Source organism: Chlorocebus sabaeus, chromosome 11 (genome assembly GCF_047675955.1).
Source record: "Chlorocebus sabaeus isolate Y175 chromosome 11, mChlSab1.0.hap1, whole genome shotgun sequence".
NCBI classification, from domain to species: domain Eukaryota; kingdom Metazoa; phylum Chordata; class Mammalia; order Primates; family Cercopithecidae; genus Chlorocebus; species Chlorocebus sabaeus.
The window spans coordinates 129,749,829-129,776,841 of NC_132914.1; the positions used below are offsets into that span (position 1 = coordinate 129,749,829).

The 27,013-nt window shown below is 61.0% G+C and overlaps 1 protein-coding gene across 15 annotated transcripts in view; it reads left to right on the plus strand.

Moving 5' to 3' along the window:
* FBRSL1 (fibrosin like 1) overlaps positions 1-27,013 on the plus strand; it is a 97,756-nt gene that overhangs the window by 43,575 nt on the left and 27,168 nt on the right. For 10 of the 15 annotated variants that reach the window (XM_073021269.1, XM_073021263.1, XM_073021266.1 and 7 more), the window contains one exon: positions 14,942-15,067. In XM_073021269.1, the coding sequence (XP_072877370.1) occupies positions 14,942-15,067 (126 nt within the window). The remainder of the gene's footprint in view (positions 1-14,941; positions 15,068-27,013) is intronic. The other 5 variants (XM_037994926.2, XM_008005297.3, XM_073021273.1 and 2 more) reach the window with 1 other exon arrangement.

Consider the following 27,013-nt stretch of genomic DNA (forward strand, 5'->3'; position numbering starts at 1 on the left):
GACACGCAGATGCCACCAGCCGCCCAGGCCCTGCCGCCCTCGCTCTGCACCAGGCCCGATACAGGCGCTGTCTTTACGAGGCAGGTTTATGACACTCATTACGTGGCTCCTTGGGCCTCTTCTGAGCAGCCATAATTTGTACAAAAGCAATAAAAACCCATCAGCCTCTGCCTGGAGTCAGAGAGCCGCAGTCTCCTCCCAGCCTCTGAGCACAGGAGAGTCTTTCAGGCCGGCTGCTGTGTGGGGACCACAGAGGCGGGGGCTGAGCCATGTCCTCACCCGTGGTGGCCACAGCCCGTGCCCATCTGCCCACCCATTTGTTCATCTTCACGCACCCACATCCATGCATTTACCCACCACCTATCCCCATCTGCCACCCATCTGTCCGTCATTGCCACGGTGATCGTGTGCCCGAGGGCAGTGGCCTCAGCACAGCCTGACTCTGGGCTGGTCTCCGTGCTGGGCACGTCACACAGGGTCCCTGCCCTCAGGCAGCTGCTGTTCCAGTGGGGAGAGGAGCCAGTCGGTAAAGAGAGCAGCAGCTGCCAGCTGGGAAGGAAGGTGGGCCGGGGTCGGGGCAGCATCTCAGAAGGGTCAGGCCAGGGCGTCTGGGTAGGGGCAAGCCTGTGTGTGCAGGACCTGAGATGGGCGGGCGCCGCTGCAGGAGGAAACAGGGAGGGGTGCGGGGGAGCTGGGTCGTGGAGGATGGGAGGCTGTGCAGATAGTGCCACTGTCCCCCACCACCCCAGGCTAAGTGACAGAGGGGCTGACCCACCCAGTACTGAGAGGGGCAGGGTCCAGGACGGGCTTGTTCCAGCAGCCCAGGCACCACCACTCAGCCCTGGGAGGTCGGCATGGGGGCAGCAGGGACTTGGGGTCCTGGGAGGTGGCTTTTCTGCCGTCCACCCCCACTCGGGGCCTGGCCTCTGTGGGCTGTGGGAGGGCGTGCGTTGTTGGGCCCCAGGTGAAGAGAGTGTCTGCGTGTGAGAACACCTTCATCTCCATGGCATATAGATCATCTGACTTCTCCACCTGCGGTATTTGATTGCAAACGGGTGACGTCCATGAAGAGGCCTCACCTCTGTCTGCAGATGCAGAAGCTGAGGCCCAGGCGTCAGCTGCACCTGTCGCACCCTCTGCCAGGGCAGGGTCCAGATGGGGCCAAAGGATTTGGTCCCCTCCCTGTCCACCCTTTTCACCTCGCCGCCTCCCTGCCCACTTGTGCCCATGCAGGGCTCACTCCCCGCGGCCAGCATGTGCTCTTTTATCTTCCGTTTCATGGGTCAGAATTGAGCGAGGCTCAGCCTGGCTGGCTCCTCTGTGCTACACTGTACTCACTGGGGTCTCCTGGGGACGGTGGCTGGTGGCTGGGCTGGGTGGAGGGTTCAGGGTGGCTTTGCTTACGTGCCTGGCTTCTGGGCCTCAGTGGCTCAAGACCCAGGCAGCTGTGGCCAGCCCTCCCAGAGCCTCAGCCAGGCCAGCGGCACCATTCCAGCACATTCTGCAGGTCAGAGCCCCCCAGCCCAGCCCAGGTTCCAGGGGAGGGGTTGGACCTTGGCCTGGGGGGGCCTCATAAGTGCCGCCCTTCACCCCGCCCACAGCTCCTTGCAGCACTCCCAGGAACGGGGACCACAGCCATCCACCAGGCAGGGCAACCCCACAGGGCAGGGAGGTGCCCGACCAAGGAGGGCGGCACAGACAGTGAAGGTGGCGGTGCACAGCCCTGCTGGAGAGGGCCAGGCTGGAGTCCAGGGTGTCCGTCAAGCTGAAATCCAATTATGGGAACAGGCTGGGCTGCTGTGACACGGGGGTTAGGAATTAATGTTAACACTGTTTCTGGTTAAGACTTTTTGTGTTGATAAATAATTCATGAGGCAGTTAGCACTTTGAGCCTGACAACACGAGAATATATTAATACAATCGGCTCCAAGAAAGGTCAGCCACGTGCTCGGGGCTGGGGGGCCATCTTTTATTCATTCCCTGACACAGGCTTATTAATTATTCTGGTCCAGCCAGGGCTCTGCTGGGAGGGACGCTAATGAGAAAAAGGAGAGTGGATTTGAGATCCACACTCCATCCACTGTGGGGACGCAGAGGGAGAGATGGAAGGAAACCCCGTTGAGGCCTCTGAGGCAGGATGGGGGCTGCAGCCTGGCCCCCTGACAGTGCTGGTTGGGTGTGAAGAGGTGAGCAGAGCTGATCTGCAGGTATGTGGGGCAGTGGCTGCCAGATCCCAGCTCTCCCAGCCAGATGAGGAACAGGAGCAAATGCAGCCAGTATCAGAGAGCAGGAGGTGCATGGGGAAGTGAGGCTGAGGCCGTGGGTGCCCCAGGCACGCTAGGCCCAGGGGGTGCAGGAACCCCCAGAGAAGCAGCTGAGCAGAGACCCAGAGGGGAGGTTTGTGCGGCCAGGAGTTAGGAGTCCTGCATGTGTGCATGTGTGTACATGACAGTGTGAGTGCACATGTCCATGATGGTGTGAGTGCATGTGTCCATGACAGTGTGAGTGCATCTGTGTACATGATGGTGTGAGTGCACATGTGTACGTGACAGTGTAAGTGCACTGTGTACATGATGGTGTGTGTGAGTGCACATGTGTACATGACAGTGTGAGTACACATGTCCATGATGGTGTGAGTACACGTGTGTACATGATGGTGTGAGTGCACATGTGTACATGACAGTGTGAGTGCTCCTGTCCATGACAGTGTGAGGGCATGTGCATCCATGATGGTGTGAGTGCACGTGTGTCCATGATGTGTGTGAGTGCACGTGTGTCTGTGATGGTGTGAGTGCACGTGTGTCTGTGATGGTGTGAGTGCACATGTGTCTGTGACGGTGTGTGTGAGTGCACGTGAGTCCATGACAGTGTGAGTGCATGTGTGTCCATGATGGCATGAGTGCACGTGTGTCCATGATGGTGTGAGTGCACGTGTGTCTGTGACGGTGTGAGTGCACGTGTGTATGTGATGGTGTGTGTGAGTGCACATGTGTCCGTGACGGTGTGAGTGCACGTGAGTCCATGACGGTGTGAGTGCATGTGTGTCCATGATGGCGTGAGTGCACGTGTGTCCATGATGGTGTGAGTGCACATGTGTACATGATGGTGTGTGTGAGTGTATGTGTACATGATGTGAGTGCACGTGCATACGTGACAGTGTGAGTGCACGTGTCCATGATGGTGTGAGTGCACGTGCATCCATGATGGTGTGAGTGCACATGTCCGTGATGGTGTGAGAGCACGTGTGTCCATGATGGTGTGAGTGCACGTGTGTGCATGATGGTGTGTGTGAGTGCACGTGTGTATATGATTGTGTGAGTGCATGTGTGTACATGACAGTGTGAGTGCACATGTGTACATGGTGTGTGTGAGTGCATGTGTATCTATGATGGTGTGAGTGCACATGCATCCATGACGGTGTGAGTGCACATGTCCGTGACGGTGTGAGTGCACGTGTGTACATGATGGTGTGAGTGCACGTGTGTACATGATGGTGTGTGTGAGTGGATATGTGTACATGACAGTGTGAGTGCACGTGTGTACATGACTGTGGACGTGTGTACATGGTGTGTGTGAGTGCATGTGTATCCATGATGGTGTGAGTGCATGTGTGTACATGATTGAGTGCATGTGTGTCCATGACAGTGTGAGTGCATGTGTGTCCATGGTGTGTGTGAGTGCATGTTACATGATTGTGTGAGTGCACGTGTGTACATGATGGTGTGAGTGCACGTTACATGATGGTGTGTGTGTGCACATGTGTACATGACAGTGTGAGGGCACATGTACATGATGGTGTGAGTGCACGTGTGTCCATGACACTGTGAGTGCACATGTGTCCATGATGGTGTGAGTGTATGTGTGTACGTGACTGTGGGTGAGTGCATGTGTACATGACAGTGCACATATGTGTACATGTGTGGATGTGTGTATATGGTGTGTGTACATGTACTTGACAGTGTGTGTGCCATGTGTACATGACAGTGTTCCATGTGTACATGATGTGTGTGTGAGTGCACATGTACATGATGGTGTGTGTGCCGTGTGTACATGATGGTGTGAGTGCATGTGTGCATGGTGTATGTGTGAGTGGACGTGTACATGAAAGTGTGTGCCATGTGTACATGATGGTGTTTGTGAGTGCCCGTGTACATGATGGTGTGTGAGTGCAGGTGTACATGACAGTGTGTGCCATGTGTGCATGATGGTGTGAGTGCACGTGTACATGAAGGTGTGTGAGTGCATGTGTACATGATTGTGTGAGTGCACATGTACATGAAGGTGTGAGTGCCATGTGTACGTGATGGTGTGAGTGCCATGTGTACGTGATGGTGTGAGTGCCATGTGTACGTGACGATGTGTGTGAGTGCATGTGTACATGACGGTGTGAATGCTATGTGTACATGACGGTGTGAGTGCACATGTGTATGTGAAAGTGTATTATGTGCGTTTGTGTACATATAACTGCACATGCATGCATAACTGTGTGTGCATGTGTGTACATAAAAATGTATGTGGCTGTGCACATGTGTGTATGTAACAGTGTCTTCGCACACGTGTATATATGATCATATTGTGCACTTGCCTGTGTGGTAATGATCATGGTGAGGCCAGGGGCTCTGGTAGCATGCCAGGGTCTTCAGGCTGGCGTGGGATGGGGTGGAGTGGAAGCGGCTGGTGGCCAGCTCTTGTCACCAGGAACCCCCTTGCTGTGTGGAGACAGCTGGAAGGCTAGAGCACAGGGGCTCCAGGTGGCCATGCTCAGCAGGACATGAGGGCTGAGAGTTAGGGATGTGCTGCATGGCCACCCTGTCGTGTGACGGGTGCCCTCTGCTGTGGGTGTGAAGCCCACAGAGTGTGTGGCCAGGGACACGTACTTAATGGGAAGAGGTGGCACTCGGATGGAGAATGGAAAGCTGTTGTGAGTGAGACGGTTCCTGTCCGGTGTGTGAGTCAGGCCGAGCCCGGAGGTGGCTGTGGTGGGCCCTCCCCGGCCCGTATCCCAGGGCGTCACAGCGCGAATGCCGGTCCAGCGTGTCTGGTGTGTGAGTCGGGCTGAGCCTGGAGGTGGCTGAGGTGGGCCCTCCCCATCCGCTTCCCAGGGTGTCACAGAGCAAATGCTGGTCCAGATTTTCCGTTTGTGGCAGTCGCGACTTGAGAAAATTAAAGGTGATTTTGTGCATTTTAGAGCATTTAGGTCCAAGGCTCAGGCAGTGCTAAGCAGGTTTCTAGTACTGCAGATGTCTGGTGGAATGTTCTGGAATTGCACTGGGACTGGGCAGTGCTCCCTCGGGGACTGGCCCCAGCACCTAGTGCCCCAATCTTTGTGACAGTTGGGAGCCCCCAGGAGGACAGTTTTATCCCCTCCAAGCACAGCGTGGGGCTGCAGGCAGTGCGGACTTTGGAGCCCAGGCCGCTCACGTGTGTGCCTGCCATGTCTCCAGCTGAGTGGACCCTGTCGACCCTCGGGAACAGGATCTGTGTTCTCAACAGACAAGACTGTGGATCAGCAAGCAGCTGGTCGGAGATCCTCGCTGGGTGGGATCAGGGCCCTGAGCAGGGGCTGGCTGCACTCGTGTGGAGGGGCAGGGTTGCCACTGCACGGAGAATTCGGCAGGGGGCCACAGAGCCCTGAGTGCCAGGAGGAGCCAGACTGGCCGGGACTCGGGGAAGAGCGTTGGGGGAACGGGCTCACCCAGATCCCTGGTCAGAGCGAGCTTGGCTGTGGCTGGGCTGAGTCCCTCGGGGCAGGGAAGAGTGTTGGGGGAACGGCTCACCCAGATCCCTGATCAGAGTGAGCTTGGCTGTGGCTGGGCTGAGTCCCTCGGGGCAGGGAGGAGCGTTAGGGGAACGGCTCACCCAGATCCCTGGTCAGAGCGAGCTTGGCTGTGGCTGGGCTGAGTCCCTCGGGGCAGGCCTGGGAGGGAGTTAGTTCGATTCATTGGAGGTCCTGAGATGGAAGGGGCCTGGGAGGGTGCGTTCTCTAGCTGTCTCTCCTCCTAACCAGGGCTCCAGCCCCACATTCTTGCTGACGCGTGGCTCACCAGGCCCCTCAAGTGGTCTCCCTTGGCAGCTCTCAGGGAGAGTTCGGAAATGCCTCCAGAGATCCTGGGGCCAGAGGCAGGGGTGCCAGCCCCACAGCCCCACCGCTCCCCTTTCCCATCCCCAGCCATCTCTTCACGGGCCTGGACTGGAGGTCGAGGGCTGCCCGAGTCCTGCAGGGCCTGAGGCAAGCGTGGGCCGTGCTGGGTGCACTAAGTGGGGGCCTCCAGTGGGCACCGCAGAGCCCGGAGCTTTCCCTGGTAGTGATGGCCACGGGGCCGCCGCGTGGCACAGCCTTTCCTGAGGGCTTGAGCCCCAACCGGAAGGCACCCTCACAGGCGGGCGCACAGCCCATGGGGCCTCGGCGCTGTGGGGAGGGTGCACAGGCAAGTCCAGCTCTGGCGTGTGTGCTCCAGGGCCTCACCTGCAGCTCCTGGAGGCTGTGGCTGTTGGCTGCAGTGACTTGATTGCTTGTTAATTGCTCATTAATTGGGTAATTAGTGCTTTGAAGCCTAAACATTCATAAAAGCTGAATTTGCTGAGTAAGCAAGCATGGCATTTTTCAGGACCCGCCGCCCGATTATTTTGTGTAACCAGGTGCAAGGGTACCTCCACCTCCCAGGACAGCGAGAGGAACTCTGGTGGGCCTCAGTGCGGTGGGGCCCTGAGCAGAGGGTGAGCGTGGCCTCCGGGGTTTCTGCCACAGATTCAGAGCCTGGATTCAGGACTCAGAACCCACCCAGCCCCACCCCCAGGCTGCACCCTGGTGGCTCCCATGCACTCGGTCCTCAGTGTCCCCACCGGGCAGCAGGTGGGTCTGTGGCAACTTGCGAGTGAGCCCAGTATGAGCCACGTCCCCACACATTGCCCAGCCCCCACCCCTCGGACCCCACAGCAGCTCCTTCCAGGCACCCGCTCTTCCAGTCTCCAGAGAAGAAAGTCCTGGCGGACGGGCGGGAGGCGTCAGTGCCAGGATCAAGGTCAGGGAGGGAGGAGCTGGCTGTCAGGTGGGCCAGGAAGCCCCAGCCCCGTGCTCCGTCCCACCCAGTCCTGCCCTCCAGCGTCATGCCCACCCAGTCCAGTCTCCCAGCCCCGTTCCCCCACCCACCCAGTCCTGCCCCCCAGCCCCCACCCACCCAGGCCTGCCCCCCAGCCCTCTCTCAGTTGACCCCAGGTCTCTCCCGCCAGGTGCCGCCTTCCCTCAGCCTTGGGCCCCATTCCCTGTGGGTCACCCTGAGAGTGTGCCCAGCTGGTCCTGGCCACCTACCCACTCTGGTCCCTGGCACACCTCCGTCTGGCCTGGTGCAGCAGCAGAGCCCAGCCCCACACTGTCTCCTGCACCCAACCCTGCCAGAATGGAGGCCAGATATCCCCTCTCAGTGGGCTCCACACGCCCCCTGACCCGCGTACCACGCACTGTCCCTGCCGGCCATCCTGTGGGCTTCCGAGCCACCTGCGGTGTATGTGGTGCCTGCTCTGGGCTCACCACATCAGCACTTGGAACCAGGCTCCAGAGCAAGCCCACTGTTCGCTATACCTGCCTCACCTGGCGGGGGACGCTCCCCGATGTCAGGAGAGCTCCTGGCCTCACACCTGATCCCACAAGCCCAGATCCCCAGCTCTGAGTCCTGGGCTCAGCCCCAGGCCCTTGCTGAGTGACCATGCAGCTGAAGAAAGTGCTTTTCCTCTGAACCTCTACTTCCTCACCTATGAAATGGGCTGATACTGCTGTGACCCTGGGGGCACAGCCCCACACCACACCCCTACCCCGAGGCACGTCAGGAGCAAATCCACTCAATGGGCCCCACCCATCCCATTCCATGCCAGTACTGTGGGAGGCCAAAGGCACCTCACCCTCAAGTGCCAGAGTTGGGCCCTGCGGCTCCAGGCTCCAGTACCCACACCCGTAACCCCCTGCCTACGAGGAGCCAGCAGCCCCCCAGTGGTCACGCACCCCCCACCCCAGAGATAGCTGCCTGGCTGCGTGGGGTGAGTGCACATGTGCCCCCGACCTGGCCGCGCCCCGCCCCCCCCAGGCAGCCCAGTTCTGCCCATGGAGGGGAAGGGAAGTGGAGCCCACGCTGAGCCTACATGGTGGAGGGGTACGGATTCACAGGACTGAGGCAGCCGAAAAGGGCTTTCCAATGATGAGACATTTCACACAGTGTGAAGCTCAACTTGAAAGCTTCCCAGCTGCTCCTAGCCCTGGGGGCCACCGGCACCACGCCAGCCCCTGCCCCGTATTTCAGCCGAATCACTTGATGGGAATACATTCTGTTTCCCGCCTGAGTGTGCAGCCCAAATGAAGGTGGGCCCCTTGGCACTGCCATCTGGGAAGATGGGGTCCCACAGGGCAGGGCACGGGGCCCACAGCCACTCATGTTCCTACCCCATCCCTTCCAGAGCTACTCCCCCGACCGCCCCGAGCCATCCAGGGAGCTGGAGTTTCTAGGCTGCAGGTTCAGACAGAATAGGTCAAGCAGCCGAGCCGCCGTCTGCCCCACAAGGGCCCAGCACAGGCGGCACAGGTGGCCCTTTTCCCCACTCAGTGGCATGCAGCTCCGTGGCAGGTCCTGAGGTGCCCACGTGCCACATACAGACATTGGGACACATGGCAGGACACTGAGGGCAGAAGCCACCAAGGGCAGGATGACCAGATGGTACAGGGAGGGGTCGGGAACTGGCACACGCAGGATGCACCATGGCACACGTGCACACGGCAGATGCTCCTTGTGTCCCCAGGTACCTGGGTGTGCACATACGGCTTACCAGGGCCCATGGAGGACACGTGTGCGCACTCAGGCCGCACACACTCAGCCAGGTGGGGCTTCTGCACTGGCATTCCCAGCAGCTTGGCCTCTCACTGATGCTCAGGCCAGGTCTTTCCACTCCGTCCTGCCCACGCCTTGCCACTGTTCGAGGCACCTCGGGTCGGTGCAGGCGCCCATGTTGTGGGGGCATTTTTTCTGCTGGTGAGGTGGGGTCGGGGCCCCCTGCCCCAGGTAGTTGTGTTCAGGAACCTTCATGCAGTGCCTCGGGGCAGAAGCCCGGCCCTCACTGGCTCTGCCAGAGCAGCCCTGGCCCTGCCTCAGCCTCTCTCCCACCCACCGGGCCCAGGCAGCTCGCCTGGATGGGAATCTGGGGAGGTGGAAGCAGAGGCTGGCAGTGTTTCCAGCACCTTCCTCCAGTGCAGGGCCCAGACCCTCCCCAGGACAGCCCCTTGGCCCCTCTGTCTCCTGTCTCCTCCCCATCCTGCCTGGTCGGGGCCCAGACACCGAGGGACCCCTGGGAGCAGCGACCTCAACGCAGGGTTCCTGCTCATGAATTTTTCATGCCTTTGTTTGAGCAGTGGGATCAGACGGCCCCTTAGCGCAGCGAAGCCGTAATTAACGCTCGCGCTGAGAAGGGAAGGCATCCTTTGCTGCTTAATAGCCGTGCTGATTGGTGTCTCCCCGTGTGCGGGGCTTACGGGCAGCCCCGACCCCAGCCCGTAGCCGCCCAGGGTCTGGAAGGGGTGCAGGGAGGCCTGGGTGATGGGGGCCAAGCTCCCTCCAGGCTCTTCAGGTAGCAACGGTGCACTGCCAACTGGCAGGGCCCGTGCCCGGCTGTGGGGTGGGCTCAGATGCCTCTGAGGGATGGGGGAAGGGGGAGAGGTTGGTGGCAGTGGTGGTGACAGTGACAGTGAAGATGACACTGATGGCAGCTCCCATTTATGAAGCCTGGATGCCAGCGGCTGCTGTCCCGAGCCTGCCATGCATGTTGCCTCCTCCAACTCAGAAGCCCCATGAAGGTGCCGCTGTCTCTGCAGATGAGGAAACCGAGGCTTGGAGAAGTGAAGAGACCTCTGCCACGGTGTCCAGTGTCCATGAAGCAGTGGGGCCAGGACCGGCCCCCAGACCGGGTTCCGCGAAGCAGTGGGGCCAGGACCCACCCAGACTGGGCTTGCGAAGCAGTGGGGCCAGGACCGGCCCCCAGACCGGGCTTGCAAAGCAGTGGGGCCAGGACCCGCCCAGACCGGGTTCCACGAAGCAGTGGGGCCAGGACCCACCCAGACTGGGCTTGTGAAGCAGTGGGGCCAGGACTGGCCCCCAGACCGGGCTCCAGGGTGCACGGACACCCCAGGGCCGGGGCCCAGGGGGAGGTGTCAGGAGCCCAGAGGGAGCTGGCAGGCGGGGGATGCAGTTTTCTGTTTTCAGCAGGAAGCAGCTGTTGGTGCTCATGAGAAGTCTCCAGGTGTTCAAATGTTGGCAGCCAATTTTTAAAAAATGAATCAGGCCAAACCAAACCAGTTTGTGGCTTTAAAAGCCACGTCTCAAGGCCGTTGTCCACCCACGGGTGAGGGTCTGGGAAGGCCACTAATTAAAAGCCATGTTTTGAGGCCGTTGTCCGCCCACATGTGAGGGTCTGGGAAGGCCACTAATGGAGCCTGGAGGTGCTAGGCATCCCCACCTCACAGCCACATCTGTGAATATGGTGATACGCAGTGGCCCCTGGGGTGGTCGAGGAACCCACTGTCATGGAGGAAGAAACAGGTGCCTGAGCTTCTCAGTCCCACCGCAGCTCTCACACCCAGCTTGGGATAGAGGTGGGGCAGACAGAGCTGCCCAGGGCCTGGGGGACCTGAGCTGTGGGCTTAGGGTGTGGAGCTCTGGCTCACGCCTGGCCTCTGACCCTCGCTGCTGAGTGGTCTGGAACCCCTGGCAGGTGCCTCCCTCTGGCTGCCCCACACCTTAGGCGTGAGGGCCAGAGCCCTGGGCAGGAGGAAGGAAGGGAGTCCAGTGTTTCGGGGACAGAGGCTGTCCCCACGGCCACTCACCAGAATCACTCGACTGCTACTTCCCATCCCAGGCACCCGGGTTTAAGTGGTCTAGGGGCCCCGAGCCTTGGCACGGTTTAAAACCGGACTGACTGAGGGCATGGGTGGAGAGAACAAGCACTGACAAGTGGTCTCGAGGGCCATTATTGGATGGTGAGGCCAGACAGACTCAGAGGGGCCTTGTAGGCTGGCAGACCATGGTACAGGGAGCTGCTGCCTGCTGGCTGCCGTTGGAGCTCAGGACGAGTAGAGAAGGAAGGACTTGATGTCAGGGTCTCCTTGTGGCTGCAGGAGGGCTCACCTTTCCAGCCTTGGCCGTCAGGGTCATAGACAAGCATGAGCACTGCCAGGGCTGAGAGACTCTGAAACTCCCAGACTAAGACTTCATCACTCCAGGGTAGAGGGCATCTTCTTGGTCTTGGTTTTGTGGGCAGACAATGATGGTGATGATGGTGACGATGGTGATGGTGACGATGATGGTGATGATGGTGACGATGATGATGATGGTGATGATGGTGATGGTGATGATGGTGACGATGATGGTGGTGGTGATGATGGTGACGATGATGGTGGTGGTGATGGTGACAATGATGGTGATGATGGTGATGATGGTGATGGTGACGATGGTGATGGTGACGATGATGGTGATGATGGTGACGATGGTGACGATGATGGTGATGGTGACGATGGTGATGGTGACAGTGGTGAGGATGGTGATGATAGTGAGGATGGTGACAATGGTGATGGTGGTGAGGATGGTGACGATGGTGAGGATAGTGACGATGGTGAGGATGGTGACAATGATGGTTGACAATGGTGAGGATGGTGACGGTGACAATGATGGTAATGAGGATGAGGGTGATGTGATGGTGACTGGTGAAGATGGTGGTGAGGATGATGTGATGGTAATGATGATGTGATCATAGTGATGGTGGTGAAGATAATTGTGATGGTAGTGCTGTTGAGGATGGTGACACGATGACGATAGTGATGATAATGGTGGTGGTAATGAGGATGGTGATGGTGGTGGTGTGAAGATGGTGATGACAGTGGTGATGGTGATAGTTGTGACAATGGTGATAGTGATTATGGTGATGGTGATGGTGAGGATGGTGATGGTGAAGATGGTGGTGTTGGTGATGGTGAAGACGGTGGTGATGGTGGCGATGGTGAGGATGGTGGTGATGGTGGTGATGAGGGTAATGGTGATGGCAATGAGGATGATGATGGTGGTGATGATACTGTCATATGTGTGTAATGTACTATGTATCAAGCACTGCCTTAGTGCTTTGCACATATTCACTTATTTAAGTCACACAATAACCCTATGAGCTGTAAGGGAGAACCCTGTAAGTTGTTCCTATTTACAGAAGCATAAACTGAGACACAGAGAGCTCAAGGCCTTGCCCAGTGTGGGGCAGTGAAGCATGGAGCCAGCATCTTCTTTGGAGCCTGAGTCTTGGCCTCCTGACCATGCCCAGCATGTCCCTTCGGGGCCTGGGGTCTGTCCTCTGCCCCCAGGCATTCCTGCCTATCCCAAACCCACACAGGGTGATGTTCCCTGGGCCACTGAGCCCAGCCCCAGCCCCGTAAAGGTCGCCTCACTCAGGCAGCTCCCAAGAGACAGATGTGTCTCTCCTTTTCCTCCTTGCCCTGATTAATTGCCTCATTCCATGCTGACTCCACTGCAGTTAAACATTAATTCAGTAGGACTTAATAACATGAATTAATTCATGCCCCGCCTGCGCCTGTCTGACAATGCCGTGCTGTTTGGTTAATTAGAGGATTCATGCACTTGCTGGAAAGCTTGTTGGAAAGCACCCCTCACTGCCTCCTTGCTGTTGGATACATTAAACCATCGCCTGTGCGGTCAGCCTGGCTGGGTCCAGTCACAGACCTGAAACCCATGGGGAGATCTGTAACTAGGTCTGGGCTTGTGGGAGCTGCTGGCTCCAGCCCATGGGTCTCAGGGCCAACCCAGGCTTAAGCAGGCATCTGGGTGCAGGGACAAGAGCAGAGGCCAGACTGGGCAGGTGGCCCCTAGGCCATGGGTGCACCCGTGTGGCCCCAAGTGTCAAGCTGCTCTCAAGGCCTGATTGGCCGAAACCCGACAGTCTGGTGGGATTGCCGTTTCCAAGTCGAAGGCTCTGCAGCGCAAATTAAGCAGGGAGAGAGGCCTTCCTGGGGTCCCCAGAAGTCCCACTGTGAGGTCAGAGGGCACCTGACGCCCCCATAGGCCTCCAGATGCTGGAGGGGCTGCCTCCTGTCCCGCCTCCAGGGCTCACTCCCTCTCTGCCCTCCCCAGGCTCCCCGTGTGCAGAGGGCACCCTCGGCACAGTCTCGGCTCCTGCTTTGCCCTCTTCTGGCCCTCTCAGCCCTGGCATGTTCTGACATGTTCTGGCATGTTCCGGCATGTTCCTCCCCTCCCCTGCGCTCCCTGCAGGAGCTTGTGTGCCTGGTCTGGGCCCTCCCCTGCCCCACCTCCTGGTCTTTGCTTGCTTTGCTCCTGGCTGAGCCTGGGCAGTTCCATTTCATACTTTCCTCAGCAGATACCAAGGCCCGCCCATATCACAGCAGGGGAGATGGAAGCCTCCAGGGGCCCAGGGCCACCACAAAGCTGGTCCACATGTTGGGGTCCTGTGCCCAGCCCTTGGCAAGCTCCGCACCTGCAGCCTCCGGGGCGGGGCGGGCCTGGTTCTGACTTGGAGCCCTCAGTACTTGTGTGGTGGGCCCGGCTGGGCAGGTGCAGGTGGGACTGAGGCCCTTCTCCTCTGCCTCTCATCCTAAAGGCCAGACCAAGGGAGACCGTAGGAGAAGGCTTGGCCATGGCGGAAAGGCCACACCAGGAGGGACCCTAGGAGAGGGCTTGGCCACGGCTGTGTAGCCAGAAGAGGCTCCCACCTTCCTCTTTGTGTGGGAAAGAACACGCGCCGTGGGGGTCCTGGCCCAGTCCACCAGGGCAGCGCACAGCTGGGACAGACAGCCTGGGGGAGCCTGTCAGCCTCAGGAGACCCCCCCACAGGCCCACCCCAGCTTCCCGGGGTCCCACCAGTAGGAGTCACCTGGAGTGTGACTTGTCACGCGCTGGGAGCGGCCCTTTCTGGCTGCAGAGTGTCTGCTAAAGCGCGTTTCACACCGTGCCGTGAACTCCGTCACCAAAAACTCTGCAGCTGTGGCTGGACGTGGAGGGCGGCCGTGCGTTCGATGACCTGCATTAATCCAGGGGGCTCCACACAGGAGGGCGCCGCCCACACGTCAGGCTGGCACTCGCCACCCTCCATGCACTGGGGGGTTTATCTTCCACCATGTCATTCATTCGACGTGAATACCTCGTAATTGCAGTTGTCAGGAAGGGATTTTTCCTCTTTTGATTCTTTTAGGGGACACTGCAGTCAGTGTGTTCTTGGTAAAGCTCTGCTCACTGAAAATGGAAAGCGGATTTTTTTCGGGATTATCACACCCCCACCCTAACCAGCCAAACTGACAGACGGTGCTGGCATCCAGTGTCTAACCCTGAGCGGCCGTGGCCCTCTGTGCGCTGCCAGCCCCTCCTTAGCCCCCGGCTGTCCTGACCCCAAAGGCTCCCAGGCCCTGCCCACCATGAGGAGCTGGGGTGCCTGGATCTCCCAGCCCATGTGGTGCCATCGATCCCCTCGGGGGGTCACTGGGGACAGTAGGGCTGTCCTGGGGCAGAGGCTGCCCTCCTTCCTGGTGTGAGGAAGGCTCTGGCTGGCCTGGGATGGGGGTCTTCGTGGCCGCCCTGCTTTGAGGGTCTGACCAGTGAGGGCTCCTCTCAGGCTGCAGGGCCGGTCTTGTCCCCACCGCTGGTGAGTCGGCCTGGCTGTGCCCCCTTGTCCATCGCACCCGGGGGGGCTGTGATCGAGGTCTGTCTGGTGCAGCGCTGGGCCCTGGCCCAGGTTCCTCCTAACCGCCCCGACCACCAGGGCCTGCTGGCACCTCCCTCTCCTGGCAGCAGCCAGGTCTGCCCCCCCCGTGCCCCTGCAGCCTGGCTGCTACCATGCCCTGAGCGGGTGACACCGGTTGGTGCGGCTCTGACTCACTTCTGTCTCTCTGTTCCTGCAGTGCGACAGCGAGAGCGGCCCGGACGACAAGGTAAGCCCAGCGTCTTCCTCCTGGGCTCGGCTGACGGCCCTGCCCTCCCCTGCTGACTCTGGCCCTGCGAGGTGGGCCCTGGAGACCAGGCAGAAGGTCGGGCACTGGGGGGGATCCCCCTGCCCGGTGGGTGCAGGGGGCTTGTGGCCTCCCAGGTGTGGTGGTGTTGGGGGGTGCTGGCCTCTCCTGGCTGTGGAAGAGCCTGTCCAGGGCTGGGGCCAGTACCATGGCTGGCGGGACATAGGCCCAGGTGGGCATCCGTGCTGCCCCAGCCAGGAGGGTGCCCTGGGCAGGGCTGCCGTGGGGTCGGGCACACCAGCTCTAGCTCCTGGGCAGCAGAAGGCAGCTGGGCCCGTGCCCCGGGACTGGCCCCGTCAGTCCTGAGGGAGCAGGGGCAGAACCCAGCCCCCACCTTAAACCCAGTAGCCCCCAGAACCAGGCGGTAGGTGCCCAGCCTATGACCACATCACAGTCCCTCTCAGTGTGCAGGAGCAACACAGTCCCCACTAGTGCAGGATTCCTGCAGCCTGAGCCAGGAATGAAGTCCCTGGAGCAGCCCCTGAACCGCGTCACCTCAGAGCCTCGAAGCAGCCTCCATGGGGCTCTTCTTCTACCTCAGGGCAGCTCCCAGGCCCAGGCCTGCCCCACTTATCCCAAAGTCTCTCAGGGAGGAACCGTCACCTCCCGTGGCCAAGGAGCATCAGGCCCAGGAGGGTGAGGAGGCCGGGCACGCGGCGTGAGGCCCTGGCCCGTCACCACTGCACCTCACTCTCCCCCTGTGACTGCCAAGGGCCACTCGGGGACACCTGGATGGGGGTGAGGGCCCTGCCAGGTGTGCCAGAGAAGTGGACACCCCGGCCTCAGAGACGGCCCTGCAGAGGCCCAAGGCGGACTGCATGTGTGCGACGATTCTCACTTGGGCCAGGGAGACACTGCCCTGGGTTTCCAGGCAGGCTTTTATGAATGGAACAGTTCCACGAGGGGTCTGCACAGGGGTTAGGGGACGCCCACAGTGGCCTGTGTCCCAGCAGGAGCTGTCTGGGCTGTGGGGTCTCACAGTTGAGGGCCCGGTGGGGGTCCAGATATTGGAGCCAGAGCGGCGGTGGCTGGGAGAGGAGAGCTGGGTGGTTCAGTTGGTGATGCCCCAAGAAGTCAAGGTAAGTCGCCACGGAAGCCAGAGGCCGGGCTGTGCTGGCTCCTTCGGTGGCTGCGGCCTGGGCTCTGGGGCAGGCGCCACGTGGGCCGCAGTGTCGGGCTCAGCCACGTCTGGGGCTCCAGCTTCCTGGGCTGCTTCCAGCCACGGTGTTCCTGCACCACGCACCTCTCCTCGCCCGTCCACGGATGGACAGTGTTGGGGACGTGTCCTGGTGGTCACAAAGCCCACGCGAGTGGCCTCACCCGGGACCCTGTGTGGCTCCGCGTGGCCCTCAGCCCCTGCCCACAGCTCCTGTGCTCAAACCCAGACAGGCCTAACATTTCACCGGAGTGACGCTTGTCCTGATCTCAGGAATGCTCAAACCCAGACAGGCCTAACATTTCACCGGAGTGACACTCGTCCTGATCTCAGGAACGCTCAAACCGAGACAGGCCCACTATTTCACAGGAGTGACGTTTGTCCTGATCTCAGGAATGAAATGAGGTCACGGGCACCTGGGAAAGAGCTGCTCACCCCCTCCCCACCTCCTTTCATTTAAAAGCAGTTTTTGGGGAAGACACTCCACAACCAAGGGCTGCTCTGAGGAAGGCAGGAAGGAGAGGATTTCTGGAGCCTGGGGCCTGCTGGGGGCTCCCTCTCCCCTCCTCGCCTGCCTTAGACAGAGGTGAGGCAAAGCCACCTGCGGCCCCAGAGGCCAGGTCCACGTGGAGTAGGTGATGCTGGTGGGGAAGGCTGATGGCCACCGCCATAACCGCACACCCCCAGTGTCCAGCAACCAAGGGTAACGCCAGCCTCTGGGACCTGACCGGTGTCTGTGCAGGCTGTGCCTGCAGTGATGCGGCCCCTGCCCGGGCCTGGGCTGGAGGCCGAGGGGTCTATGGGAGAGCACGGGCTGAAAGAGGGTTCTAGAATGGGGTCAGGTAGAGTCCGCGTTTGTCTCTGAGACGCCTGAGCAGCCCCAGGGGAGATGACCAGCTCTGGGCGGTGTCCAGGAGGGAGTCCAGGCCAGGGCTCCACACACGGAGGGTCCCAGCAGTCAGGTGAGGCCGACATTCCTGCACACAGGATCCTGGCAGGCAAGGTTGGCATTCCGTGCTGCTGGGGCCGTGTTGGGGCTTCCTGAGGCTGTGGTGGCCACGGGTCCTGAGGAGGACGGCAGGGGAGGGAGGCCACGGGTCCTGAGGGGAGGGGGAGGGGCTGCCAACCTTTCTCCAGGGCAGCGCTTCAGGTCACACCCACTCTGGGGAGAGCAGCGAGGCCTGGTGGGGCGGGAGCGGAGAAGGCAGCTCCACCAAACACTTGAGTCCCGGCGATGGTGGCTCCTTCTGGCTGCTGCAAGGTCTGAGCGCCAGCGGACGTGGGGCAGGGTGCTGGCAGAGTGGGTGGGACCCGCCTGCGGCCCTGTTTGCTTCTGTTGGGGGGCAGCTCCCGGAGGCCGGGCAGAGTAGCAGAGTGGGCCAGGAAAACCTCAGGGGCCTCTCCTGTTGGCCCGTCAGCCTGTCCATCTCTTGTGACCTTGGGGCGTGCTCTGAGGGGGGGTCCCAGGCTGACTCGACAGAAGCCGAGGTGGGGCAACCCTGGTGCGTTCTGGGAGCCGGCAGCGCGTCTCCTGCAGCAGAGCGAGAGGGAGGAGCCCAGAGCACGCAGCAGGAGTCTCTGTTTCCTTCCGAGTGCGTGGGATGCTGCACCATAGGACACCCCCGTCCAGACGTCTCCACGTCTCTGTGGCATCCAGCCCCCGAGGTTCGGAAGTCAGCTTTCTGAGTTGGGGAGAGTTGGGAGGGTAGGAGGCCTCGGTCCCTCCTGGTCTTCTCTGCCCGGTGCTGGGTTCAGGTGGTCAGGAACTTTCTCTGGGCGGAGGGTGTGTGTGGAGCCCATCCAGACGCACACAGAGGCATAAGCAGGTGTGGGAAGTCAGCCAGCGCCCCACTGGCCGTGACCAGCCCTCCTCGCTACCCACTGGGAGCAGAGTCATCCAGATCTCTGTCTCTGGGCGCCGCTGTGCAAGGCCGGCACCCCTGCCAGGGAGCAGGAGGCAGAGGCAGGAGGGACAGAGCCCTGCAGGCTCCAGATGGCAGAATTCCTGGCTCTGAGATGGGAACATGGGGGCGCTTTGCATCAGCAGTGCCCAGAGCCCCCTCCGCAGCCCCGGGCTTGTGTGGAACCCATCTGTGAACTGGATGTGGAAGGAAGGTCCCCGAGTGCCCACGTTTACAGGGACCCTCGGAGACCCTCACTCAGACTTGGGAAGCCCATTGCTCACATGGCCTGGCCGCTCCCAGTGGGCAGGAGATGGAGAAGCCACAGACAGCATCCTGGGTGGGGTCTGTGGCGGTGACCCAGCAGACATGCAGGGAACAGCCCTGCCCGTGGAAGCAGATGCCGGGGCAGGTGGCAGTGCACCTCGAGGAAGCCTCCTGGACGCGGTGGTGGGGAGGGCGAGGGTGCACGTCTCAGGCCGGTGTGCTTCCATGTCTTATCCCACATCTGTGGGTTTGAGCTCGGTCTGGGGTGCCAGCTCCCACCAGGCCAGCCACCCCTTGGAGACTCACCCTGGGCTCTCCTGCCACTCAAGGTGGAGACTCTGGGGACAGCCCTCCTCCACGTGAACAGACTGACCGAGACACCTCTCCACCACCTCCCTCACGCTGTGACCGCTCGGCCCCCCCTCCCCAGAGGCCACCCGCCCTGCGAAGCCCCTCTTGGCCCTTGGCAGCTGATGGGAGACTCCGGTGCTGCCAGACGACCCCTTCGCAAGTCTGTGGTTTGTGTCTAACTGCACTTTCCTTGGAAAAGTGTGGGGTGAAGAGCGATATGGGGCTCCATAGGCAGCTGCCAGGTGGTGGTGGCCTCGCTCCTCCTGCTGCTGGTGGCCGCCACGGCCGCCTCGAGGGACAGCTGTCGGGCCTGGGCAGAAGCCCACCGGGAAGCACCCCCAGTGCTGGGCCTCGGCCAAGAGCGCCGGCCTGGAAGGGGCAGGGCCGGGGGACGCGGCGTGAGGTCAGACGTAGCGTGGGGTAGACCCCGCAGGCAGCCCACCATCCACAGCCTCCATGTTCTGTCTGCAAAATGGGGCCACAGTGGAGCCTGGGCAGAGGGGAAAGCTGCCCACCACCCCGAGGCCAGACCCCAGAGGGCGGGAGGCCAGCCAGTCCCCCATACCCAGCCCCTCCCCAGCAGACCCTTCTTCCGGTGGGGCGCTGGGCCTGACTGGGTCCCCTCTGAACCTCTGCCGTCTCGTCGCTGAAGGTCGTAGGTTCTTGTTCTCGGGAACTGCGAGTTCACGTACTACCAGCGGGACAGACAGAGGGACGGATGGACGGCTGGACAGGCTGGAGGCCCCTGCCACGGGGCACTCACCCTGCGGGACGGACAGAGGGACGGATGGACGACTGGACAGGCTGGAGGTCCTCTGCCATGGGGCACTCACCCCGCAGGACGGACAGAAGGGGCGGATGGATGGCTGGACAGGCTGGAGACCCCTGCCATGGGGCACTCACCCCGCAGGACAGACAGAGGGACAGATGGATGGCTGTGCAGGCTGGAGGCCCCCTGCCGTGGGGCACTCACCCCGCAGGATGGACAGAAGGGCGGATGGCTGGCTGGACAGACTGGAGGCCCCTGCCATGGGGCACTCACCCTGCAGGACGGACAGAAGGGCAGTGGACGGATGGACAGGCTGGAGGCCCCTGCCATGGGGCACTTACCCCGTGGGACAGACAGAGGATGGATGGACGGCTGGACAGGCTGGAGGCCCCTGCCATGGACACTCACCCCACAGGACAGACAGAGGATGGATGGATGGCTGGACAGGCTGGAGGCCCCTGCCATGGGTACTCATCCTGCAGGATGGACAGAAGGGTGGTGGACAGCTGGACAGGCTGGAGGCCCCTGCCATGGGGCACTCACCCCACAGGATGGACAGAAGGACGGATGGACGGCTGGACAGACTGGAGACCCCTGCCATGGGCACTCACCCCGCAGGACGGACAGAGGATGGATGGACGGCTGGACAGACTGGAGACCCCTGCCATGGGCACTCTCCCTGCAGGACGGACAGAGGATGGATGGACAGCTGGTCAGGATGGACAGAAGGGCAGTGGATGGCTGGACAGGCTGGAGGCCCCTGCCATGGGCACCCTGCAGTTGCTCGGCTTCCACGGGGTCCTGGGAAATTTCCAGTGTGTGGGTTACGCCTTTGTTATATTCAGCCGCCGGCAGGCTGGGCAGGCACCTTCTGAGGAAGCGTTGCTGCATGTATCTGCGGCTCACGGAGGCCTTCCTCTGTGTGTGACTCACACCCACCCACCCCAGCCCACTCCTGGGAGCCCCGTTCTGGGGGCTTTGGAGGCCCATCCATCCTTCCCTAGGGACAGAAGTGCAGGGAGCGGCATCCCTGGCACTACTGTCTCTGGTGAACTTGGGCCAGGACTCCCTTTGCTGGACATAGATCCTGCCCACACCAGGTGACCATGGGGTGACCTCACAGGGTGTGCGGGGTTCTGAAGCCGCCACCCTCCTGCCTGAGTCCTGCACTTTGACCTGGGGCTGCTGAGCCCAGAACTTGAGAGGGTTGGCTCAGTGGGGCGTGGGGGCCTTGGGTGGTTGGGTCCCTGAGACAGGCCATCTGTGCTCTCTGTATGGCAGTCTGCGGGGCCCTGCTTGCCTGGGTCCCAACGTGGTAGAACTCGGCGTTTGGTGGGGGCCTGCTGGGGGCAGGAAGGGGTGGCGCCCCACCCTGAGCTGGTATCCATGCTTCACTGGAGCCAGGCTGAGGGCATGGGCAGAAGGTGCGGACCTGTCTGTCCCTTTGAGGACTGAGATCATGACCACCACAGAGCGAGCACCTGGGTCCTCAGATCAAAGGCCCAACAGCCAGCGAGGCTTCTGCACCGGTCCCAGCAGAAGCGGGGCCTGGCTGAGGCAGTGACATCACAGACTGGGGGCAACACGGGCGGAAGGGGGTTTCAGCGTCCCGCAGCTGCTGTAACAAGTCCCCGTAAACACAGTCACTCAGAACGGCACAAGCTGGTGGCAGCAGTGGAGCTGGAGGTCCAGGGCGGGTCTCACCAGGCTGAAGTCAAGGTACCGACCTCAGGGGAATTGGTTTCCTGCTTTTCCCAGCCTCAGAGGCCCCACTTGGCTGTACCTGGGCAGCTGCTCCGCTCCACAGGCCTGGCCTCGCTCATGGGGCTCCAAGAACAGAACCTGGATTGTCCTGAGGGCCCCGTGGTGTCCCCGTCGGGGCAAAGGAAGATTTAGGATGCACTGGAAGCCCAGAAGTCCAGAGAAGGGGCTCAGAGCCATCAGTCACCACGGGGCACCTCGGGGGTCCCACGAACACCACAGCGGGCATCAGACCCTGAAGCGTCGGGAAGGGCCTCGCCGCCTTGGGAGGGGTCAGCAATTAGTGGAGGACCCTGGGCAGTGGCAGGGAGCAGTGACAAGGGCCCCCATTCAGGCCTTCACCCCTGGCACGTGGAGGAGGTGCTGTCCTGCCCCAGAAGCCTCGAGGGCAACCCACACCCTCAGGAGGCCCAGCTGGGGGTGTCATTGCAGGGCACCAGCAGAAACTGGGGTCTGAAAACAGTGGCCCAGAGTGGATTTGGAACAGACCAGGGTGTCTCAGAAAAGATGTTTCATAAGGTGGGTTTTGATTAGGATGTTTAAATAAATGTAACTCAATTGATGTTAAACATGCATCTTAATGCTTTTCTAAAATGTGCAATTGGCCAGTTTCGGTGGCTCACGCCTGTAATCCCAGCACTTCGGGAGGCTGAGGCGGGCAGATCACTTGAAGTCAGGAATTCGAGACCAGCCTTGCCCACATGGCAAAACCCTGTCACTACTGAAAATACAAAAATTAGCCGGGTGTGGTGGCAGGTGCCTGTACTCCCAGCATTTTGGGAGGCCAAGGCGGGCGGATCACCTGAGGTCAGGAGTTTAAGACCAGCCTGGCCAAAAAGGTGAAACCCTATCTCTACAAAAAATACAAAATTAGCTGGGTGTGGTGGTGCATGCCTGTAGTCTCAGCTACTCGGGAGGCTGAGGAGGGAGGGTCACCTAACCCGGGAGGTCAAGGCTGCAGTGAGCTGAGAGCGTGCCATTGCACTCCAGCCTGGGTGGCAAAGTGAGACTCTGTCTCCAAAAAATTGAAAAATAAAATGTGCAGTTGGAACTATATCTCGAAACCGGAAACCAAACATTCTGAAGACAAGCGTGTGTGGCCTTTGGCCCCATCCTGCCCCCTGCTGGGGACGACCTTCACCGCAGACCTTCTGAGCCCTGGTTTCCTTGCCTGTAAAATGGAGTCGCGCCGGCCTGGGCGGCTGTGGGGATGGCCGAATTCGATGCGTTTGGGGGAGGTACGCGTTTCCTGTGATTTAATATTTAACAAATGTTAAACCTGCGCTGTGCACAGCTCTGCTCGGTTGGGAATGCAGCCGTGGTGTATCTCCGGAGGGGGTCACAGTTTTCCCCGGCAGGCAGCCCCGGGCCGTGGTGTCCCGTGGCCTTCACGGTAGCCGCCCCACCCGAGCGTGAGCATGGGGGCCACGGTAGCCACCCCACCCAAGCGTGAGCGTGGGGGCCACGATAGCCGCCCCACCCCATCGTGAGCATGGGGGCCACGGTAGCCGCCCCACCAGAGCGTGAGCGTGGGGGCCACACCCACAAGTCCAGCATCATGGTGTCAGTTTCACACTCCCTCCAGAGGCCCCAGAGGAGGATCCTTCCTGCCTCTTCCCACTCCTGGTGACCCCAGCATCCCTGGCTGGTGGCCGCATTGCTCCTGTCTCTGCCCCTGTCTGTCCTCACGTGGCCCCTCCTCTGTGTGTGTTTTTGTGTCTCCTCTCCTCAAAATGATGCCAGTCCTCAGATTTAGGTTCACCTGGATAACCTGGGACAGCCCCATCTGAGGATCAGGATGGGTGGGGGTTTGGGGCCTGCAGGTGGCCCCACCTTTCTCCCCGAGGGCACTCGTGCCTGCGTACCAGCCTGCAGGGCCGGTTGTGGCCTCAGGGTTCGGGAAGGCGCTGCCATCCCTGGCTCGGCACAGCATCCCTGGGCTCTTCCCCCAGCCCCTGGGATCCTCTCTGCTCAGAGGCTTTCCCTGGTTCTGCGTTTCCGCGAAGTTCCGGCGCCTTCTGCCCTTTCCCCAGGAGCTGAAATTCACCGGGATTTGCATTTCCAGGCCGGCAGCCTCTGAGCATCTCTATAGGTGGTTCTGGCTTTTGCTTTTCTCCCGACATTCTGGATGGAGATGGTGAATGCAGGGTTTTCTGGGCTCCCCATGAAACCGCCCTCGGGCCTGGGGAGCCTGGCCTACCCCTCACCTATGCACCACAGCCCTGCTCAGAGAGCACACACCTCTGTGGCAGGCAGAACCACAGAGTCATTCCATGGCAAAGCCACACTGCTAGCATGGCCGTGGCCTGCAATAGCAGGCGCAGGCCTAGGCCCAACCCCCTAGGCCAGAGCCTGCTGGGCGTGTCTGAGTGTTCATCCTGTGGGACGCCCCTCTCCAGGCCTTTCTGCTGCCCCCACCACCCACCCCTGTCCTGTGGGACGCCCCTCTCCAGGCCTTCCTGCTGCCCCCACCACCCACCCCTGTCCTGTGGGACGCCCCTCTCCAGGCCTTCCTGCTGCCCCCACCACCCACCCCTGTCCTGTGGGACGCCCCTCTCCAGGCCTTCCTGCTGCCCCCACCACCCACCCCTGTCCTGTGGGACGCCCCTCTCCAGGCCTTCCTGCTGCCCCCACCACCCACCTCTGTCCTGTGGGACGCCCCTCTCCAGGCTTTGCCTGCTGCCCCCTACCCCTGTCCTTGGACCTGCCGGCATCATGGTCACTGGGCCACACGGCCCAATTCAAGGATATGTGCCCCACAGAGTGGCAGCCTTAAGGAAGCAGTCTTGTGGTCTCCCGGCCCCGGCACTCAGCTAACCATGGCCAATTGGAGGCTGGGTGCCCCCCAGGGCAGTTCCCAGGGTGATCTGGTGTCCCGGGGTGGCTGGGGCAGCATGGCTGAGAGGACCCTATGTGCCCTGCACTCCCTGGTAATGGTTGGGGTCTCCAGCACCTTCCCATGATGATGACCCCCCCACACCCCCACACCCCCACCGCTGCAAAACGATGACAGACACAGTTACAGTGTTGGTTGCTGAACCATAAGCTCTGGATAAATGTGCCTCTGACCACCACCATCAAGTCCCTAAGTGGATTATGTATATTTGGCCTGGAAGCCTGATATTTAATATCAGCGTGCTCTCCCGTGAATGCCTTTCTCCAGATAATCTATTCCCATCTGCTTCCTTCTAGACTTCTAACCTTGTTACATCTTTCATATCAGAGCTACTCTCTTTTCTAAACAAAACACAGACCTGCCCCCGGTTCTCAGGGTCTAGTTTCACTCCCATACTGGGGCGCAGGGCTGTGGGGCAGGGCTCGAGGCTGGGTTTTCGACCCCGTTGACCCAGGCCAGGATCTCTACCTGTTCCAGGACAGTCAGTGCTGAAGGCAGCCTCGGGACTGAGGTTGGAAAGTGGGGTTGGAAGCCTTGTTTGTGGGAGGAAGATGGCTTCTCCTGTGATTGGAGTGGTGAGGTCCCAAGAGAGAAGCTGGCCACATTGAGACTGTGGCTGTAGCCCAATTGGAGCTGGCCAGTTGCTGCCCCTCAATTCCTTCTTCCTGATCCAACTCCCCAGACCCCGGGCCCCCGTGCTCTATACCCGGAGAAGGAGCCGATGGCAGCACAGCTTCTCGAGGCTGAGGATACACTGGCCCCATCTATGCAGGGACCCCAGAGCAGGGCCCGGGGATGGCATCCCTCCCAGGGCCAGGCATGCAGGAAGGGGCTGAGCTAGGGTTGTGCCTGAGTCTGTCCTCTCTCCTCCTGTCTGGCTGCCCGTTCCCTCTCTGTGGGCCTCGCCATCCAGACTCCTGATAGACAGAAATGACCTCGGCACAGGGCCCCTTCATGGCCTATCCTCACGGCCCCTCCTGGCTGGCTTTGCCCAGGCCAACACCCTGGGCCTGACTCTAATCCTGACATCTCCCTGAGTGCTCCACGCATCTCACATGGAACAGCCCCATCCCCATCTCAGGAGTGGCCCACCACCTTCCTGGAGGAGTGTCCCTGCTGAGCCATGAGCCCTGCAGCCAGCCTGCCGGCTCAGCCCAGCTCTGCCACAGACCAGCCACGCCAGCAACACGTCTGTTTGCTCGTCAGTGAGACAAATGGTGACCTGTCCAAGTCCTGAGAGTACAGGCTTCAGGGCCCTATGGCTTGCGGCACGCGGTACATCTGGAAGTGCACAAGTGCATGCTGTTTTCATGGCAGGAAACAGCAGGACTTTGGGGGCCACTTGTTGCTAAAGGGAATACGTATATTTGGTTAAGCAGTTCAAATAGAACCTGAGGGCTGGAACTCCCTGGCTGAGGCTGACCTTGGCGATTCCTTCTATACCATTGGAGGTGTCCTGCGCATGTTGGCGCCTTTCAGAGCAGAAAGTGCTGGTCCAGCTTGCAGAGGGCTCCATCGAACCTGTGTGGGAGCCGCTCCTGCGGTTTGAATGGCTGCAGGTTCCCCCATGGATGGGCCCCGCCTGGGCCAGGCCTTCCAAGCCCAGAAATAGAAACGTGGCCCCAGCTCCCACCTCAGTCCCGAAACCTGTGCCCAAGTCGTCTGTCCCTGGCCCGACCAGAGCTGGCCTCCCTGTGTGCCCCCAGCCACGCAGCAGCTTGGAGGGACCCGACCTTAAACCTTTCCCAACTGCCCGGTCCAGAGTTGCGCCCGCCCTCCCTTACTCGCTGTTGGTATCCTGGTTTTCTGCCTGAGTGGGCGCTGGGATGGAAGGTCCCGCCCCGGGTGTCTGGGTCGGCCAGGCGCACATAAGCGGCCTTTGCAGGAAGGCGTGGCTGGGTCTGGATCCGAAATCAAGCGCCACACCCTAAGGGAGAGCCAGGTGCTTCCTGTCCCTCCTGGGGAGTTCAGGGCGGTGGTCTTGGGGGGTGCGCTGTGCAGCCGTTTGCAGCTACAGCAGCTGCTTGGAGCCGTCTCCGACTTTGCACCCCGGTTTCACAGAGGGAGAAACCGAGGCCCAGGGAGGGCGGAACTTGCAGCGGGTGGTTGGGGGGAGGGCTCGTCTCTTAAGGTCCCAGCTCTCCACAGTGGCAATGAGGCCGCTCTTTTTTCCTTTTATTGAGACTGGGTCTTGCTCTGTCACCCAGGCTGGAGTGCAGTGGTGAAATCTCGGCTCACTGCAGCCTCCACCTCCCGGGCTCAATTGATCCTCCCACCTCAGCCTCCCGAGTAGCGGGGGCCACAGTCTTGCGTCGCCAACTCCGGCTAATTTTTTATTTTGTAGAGATGGGGGTCTCCCTCTGTTGGTCAGGCTGGTCTCGAACTCCTGGGCTCAAGTGATCCGCCCACGTCGGCCTTCCAAAGTGCTGGGGTTACAGGCGCCCGCCACCGCGCCTGGCTGTCGCCCTTTCTGACTCAGTTTCCCCTTCTGGGAGCGGAGTGGCAGCTGTCCACAACTTTTTGTTGTGAGGACCGGAGGAGCGGCGCCCACACAGCGCTTAGTGCGGCCGGCGCTGCGCGCGCTTCCCCGGGTGGCAACGATCGGAGGCAGCGCGTTCGGACCCCGGGCCGGCGGCGGGCGCGGGTAGATCGGCGCCTCGGGGCTGGATTAGTCGGGTCTGCCCGCGCCCCGCCCCCGCCCCGCCCGCGCTCCCGCCTCCCGCGCGCCCAGCTCCGCGGCCGCCGCCTCGGGTCCCGCGCCGCGCCCGACGTTCGCCCGGGGGCCGAGAGCGCACCGAGTGCCTCCCAGAGCGCGCAGAGCCGGCTTGGCGGACATGCGCGTCCCCGGCCCGAGCTCCGGCTG